The sequence below is a fragment of the Colobus angolensis genome, unplaced genomic scaffold (assembly GCF_000951035.1).
Source record: "Colobus angolensis palliatus isolate OR3802 unplaced genomic scaffold, Cang.pa_1.0 Scaffold14, whole genome shotgun sequence".
Taxonomy (NCBI): Eukaryota; Metazoa; Chordata; class Mammalia; order Primates; family Cercopithecidae; genus Colobus; species Colobus angolensis.
This window is the reverse complement of record NW_012114488.1, coordinates 16,752,487-16,757,395: the sequence shown is the minus strand read 5'-3', so window position 1 is coordinate 16,757,395 and position 4,909 is coordinate 16,752,487. Positions and strand designations below refer to the sequence as shown.

The 4,909-nt window shown below is 43.1% G+C and overlaps 1 protein-coding gene across 1 annotated transcript in view; it reads right to left on the bottom strand.

Annotated features, from left to right (window-relative positions):
* The window catches only part of SLC16A10 (solute carrier family 16 (aromatic amino acid transporter), member 10), a gene marked incomplete at its 5' end in the record, with an annotated part of 147,066 nt that extends 142,159 nt beyond the window's left edge, over positions 1-4,907 (bottom strand). The window contains one exon of the mRNA XM_011935096.1: positions 4,667-4,907. Within this exon, the coding sequence (XP_011790486.1) occupies positions 4,667-4,907 (241 nt within the window). The remainder of the gene's footprint in view (positions 1-4,666) is intronic.
* Between the last annotated feature and the right edge of the window lie 2 nt (positions 4,908-4,909).

Sequence of the window (4,909 nt, the reverse complement as noted above, 5' to 3'; positions counted from 1 at the left end):
TCCCAAAGTGCTGGGATTACAGGCGTAAGCCACTGCGTCCAGCCCAAAATTACACTTTCTAAGGAAAAACAATGTTCCACTTAATTGTATTTCCTTTTATTCTTCCCCAAAACATTTGATTCCTCTTACCTAGGCAAGAAGCATGCACGTGTGAACAGGTAAAAATTCAAGTAAAAAGAGACAACTCATGCCTGTAATCCCAGCACTTTGGGAGTCCGAGGCAGGCGGATTACGAGGTCAGGAGTTTGAGACCAGCCTGACCAATGTGGTGAAACCCCATCTCTACTAAAAATACAAAAATTAGCCAGGTGTGGTGGCACGCACCTGTAGTCCCAGCTACTCAGAAGACTGAGGCAGAAGAATTGCTTGAATCCGGGAGGCTGTGGTTGCCGTGGGCCGAGATGGCGCCACTGCACCCCAGCCTGGGCGACAGAGCGAGAGTCCGTCTCAAAACAAAAAAAAAAGAGACAACTCAAGTTCAGCTTGCTCCCTCAGACACAGCAGGATGTGAGACACTCCTCTGAGTGCCATGTCATCGGCAGCTTGCTGGGCACCATAATGGGACTGGGATGCTGTCAGCATTTTTCAATAGTTCTACTGCCCAACTTGGAGTCGGCTTACTTCCCCTTTCCAAAGTCTTAATTTCACCAAGTGAGATTTATAACCATAGAGAAAGGCATCAAATGCCTTCCCCACCCCCACCACCTGTTGAAATGACCTTAGAATTTCAGCCTTTTATAATAAAATTGAGTCCTGTTATATTGAAAATCCTTCAGGGAAATATTCTATTACTTCTGGTCTGTTATTAATTTGTATCCCACAACAGATCCTAAGCTACTTGGAAACAGCTGACATTTTCTCTCTCAGTCATTATCTCCAGTGCCCAGGACAGAGCCCAAAACAGAGCGTGTTAGATAACTTGGTAAACATTTGTAGAAAGAGAATTAACAGTAAGATGTGTAAACTCACTTATACTTAGTGTGAACGAACTTCTTCAGGCCCTTTCCTGAGAAATTTTGGGTACATTATCCATTGCGTGGGAAAAGTTAACAGACCCCTGAAGAGAAGTGAGCCTAAGAAAGGCTCCTCCTCAGTTCTGCCTAGAAAAATTGTTCTGCTGTGGATCAATCTAAAAGAGCATGGTTCTCCAGAGGAAACCCCAGACTTTTGCTTGAACAGCATATGGAAGTATCTTGTTCCTCTATGGAAGTCTCTACACTTCAGAAATACAGTTCAAGATATTAATAATTTGCAATTGTTTATTCACCACAAAGTAAGACCAAGAAACAAGGACCCTTCTTTCTAATCCCAGAAGGCGTGGTAGAGCACTCAACCAATCACTAACACTTAAATTAATCAACAACATAAAGAACATCGTATTTGCAGAATGTTATCTAGTCAATGCAACATGATGAATGATTAAAACCCAACTCCTAGTGCTTGCTTCAGCAGCACTTTGAACAACAATTTACTAAAATTGGAATGACACAGAGAAGATTAGCGTGACCCCTGCACAAGGATGACATGCAAATTCATGGAGTATTCCGTATTTTAAATAAATAAATAATTAAAATAAAAATCCCAGCTCTTAGTTAGAGTCAGATAAGCCTGGGGTTGAATTCTGGCTCCACTTCTTACTTAAACTCTGTAAGCCTGAGTTCCCAAATCCGAAAAGAAAGATATTAACAAAATCTATCAGAGAAGTGTAGTAAGGTTTAAATAGGAACGCATTTAAAGTGCTCAGCCACAGGAAAGTACTGAAGAAATGTGTACCATCTCATCTGGAGACCTAGACTCCATTCCACTACCACCTCCCTGTATATCCTTAGGCTAATCACTTGCTATAAAGAAGCTAATGGAAACAAGGAGACAGAACTAGCTGTACTCTAACACCAGCATTATCAATCATGAGTACGGTAATAGGAAACAGACCAAAACTTTGAAAAATAAAAGGCTTAAACAAATTCCAGATATTTTTTGGCATCTATTTGAAGCTTGCATATGCTTGAACGCAGATGACTCAGCATTCGAATATCAAAGTGAAAAGGCGTGAACAATCAAACTTCAAAGCAGATATTCTCAAATAGTGCCTGTGGTAGATGAGGGACTTTATGAAACACCTTTGTGTGTGTCTGTGCACTGAGGGAAAGAGAAAGGGGTAGGGGACTGGGGAAGAGAGAGAGATCTCAACAATAACTGGCTTAAAGACTATCTTGTAATCATGTTTTCAGCACTAAGTTTAAATCTGTTTTCTTCCTCAGCCCTTAAAATCTATCAGTCACATATGTATTACCTAGCACCCAAGTAATGGCCATTGTTCAATCTAGATGCTGTGTTATACAGGACCATTACAAGTGCAGAGGGCCGTTCTGTAGGAATCAGACAAAGGGCATCCAGAGCCTAGGCTGGTTTTCAGTCCCCACTTAGTTTGGCACCCTTGTGCAATGGCACAACCAGATATAGACATACAGCAGTCAGGCAGAGAAGCACAAAGACCTTCACACATTTAACTAGCATACCTGTACAACTGATTGTATGATATATACCCACACATACACAAACAAGACTGTAAGAGTTGTCAAAGACTGAACTGAATACAAAGAAGAAAGATATTCATCAAAATGGAAAACACAAAGTTTCACAGAGTGCAAAAGAAAAACCAGGTTCCTTCCCTCACTTTCAGCTACCCAGTATTGGGATATTGTAGCCAATTGGAACTTTGGGGACAAGTAGTAGGTAGAGACTTTGACACTGCAAAATTCTGATCCCTGGCAAAGCTATGGTCTCTCTCTGGCAATTGCTCACCCTCTCTCTCAAAAAAAAAAAAACAACAACAACAACAAAAAAAACACCCACAGACACCAAAGGATCTACTTAACTGAATTTGCAAAAATGATGATAAACAAAAGACTGCTGTTGTCTTGACGGCATTAAAAATCTGTAATCCCAGGCAGGAATATGGTAAATGTTGGAACTAGTCTTTAAATGTTAACTCTGTCAATTCTGCCTTCTTTTGGGGCTTTTTTCTCTGACACCCAATACTCACATAGAAAAGACACCAAACTACTTTTGTTTACTATTATATATGCATATCTCCCCCGCTAAACTTTACAATGATTACCTTCCTTAAATGGTTAAGTACATGTTACTACCTTTTTAACACTTTTTGTACCTAGCCCATTGACCTGCATACCACAGCAGTTTCAATAGCTATTTAAAGAACAGAAATTCCAGGTTAAATATGATACCATATTCACATGCATAAAGAGACAGTGTACAGGAATATTCATTGCAGCATTGTTTAGAATGAGTTTGGAAACAATCTAAATGCCTATCAAAGGGAGAATGCATACAGTATAATACAGTCAAACAATGCAAACCATGTAAGTTAAAATGGAAAGAATTGGAGTTATCAGTTCACACTGAGGTATTATGTAGATAAGTCACAAACATGATGCAGAGTGGAAGAAAAGTAAGTTGCAGAATGATACAAATAGTATAATAGTATTTATATATGGTTTTAAAACTCTCAACATAACCCAGCATTACCTTTGTCTTAGAATTTATTACAGTCTTGCCCATTCCTTATATGCATACTTAAAGACCTAAGGAATATTCGCTCTAAAAATAATAGAAAATCAAGGTAAAAAAAAAAGACTATTAATCATATAAAGTTGTCCCAAATGACGGGGAGGGAGGTTGATTCAGTAATGGAAATCACTCAGCCCTTGAAGTCAGTTGATATGTGTTTTATTGCCATTCTACTACCCACCAAGACACTTTCACTGAGCTACAGTTTTCTCATCTAAATGGAATTGACCGCGCTCACCTTGCAGGATAAAGTGAAATAATTTATGTTAAAGTGTCATGCAGAAGGTCTTAGACTTGTTTTTTGCCTAACCAGCCAAAAAGTCATAATAATGCTCTACAGGGAGAAAATGCTGAATCTGCACCATTTGTATCTAATTTACTATATGGTTAAAAAAAAGTCAAAAAACACAACAGGAAGAGGGAAGAAGCAACACCTCACATTCCTCATCCCAGTCCCTAATCCGGCTGCCTCCCGTGTTTTCTACATTTAGCCCAGAGGGCAAAAAAAGGTTGGGGGGGGGGGACGGGAAGGCACGGAACCCTGACCCTTGCAGGGCCCCCTTCGGAACTCCAGTGACCTTCGTACAAATCTCTTTCATTCCTCCAAACTCCACCCCCCGCCCCGCCAACATACGCACACCCCTCTGCGGCCCAGGGAGGCAGATGAAGAACTACACAACTGGCATAGTCACGAAAGAGACCACAAAAATGACAGGGCGATGTGTAGGGTTGAAGGTTCTGGGGTTGTTTGTTTTCAAACATTAAAAGGAAGGGCTCCTGTGGGGTGTTAGTGTCTACTCTGCCGAGGGGAAAGGAGGACGATCTCGGCAAGTAAGTTCTGCAACCTGCTTGCAAACACACAGCTCTGCAGCTGGATTCCACATAAAGACAGGCACCCCGAGGCCCCAGAAGCGGCAGGCTCTGTCTGCAACTCGACAGACCCCCCTGCTCGCACCCTCTGGCACGAGGACCCACCGACATGCACACTCGGAGGCAGACACAGTCCACACGCGGGGTGCGCTCGGGGGCCCCATGCGGGTCCCCCAGGCTGGCCTCGGCGGGCGCCGCGCCTCACCTGTCTTAAAGACCATCTTGTCATCGTCTTTGGAGCCGAAGGTTTTCAGCATGGACACGAAGAGCACCCCGCAAGCGTTCTGGATGCCGAACACCGACCCGTTGCACCACATGGCCGCCAGCATCACCAGCCAGCCCCAGCCGCCCTCGGGGGGCTCAGGAGGCTCATGGGGCTCCGCGTCCGCCGGCCCCGCCAGCTCCACCTCCACCTTCTCGACAGCAGCCTCGGGGCTGTTCGAGGGTC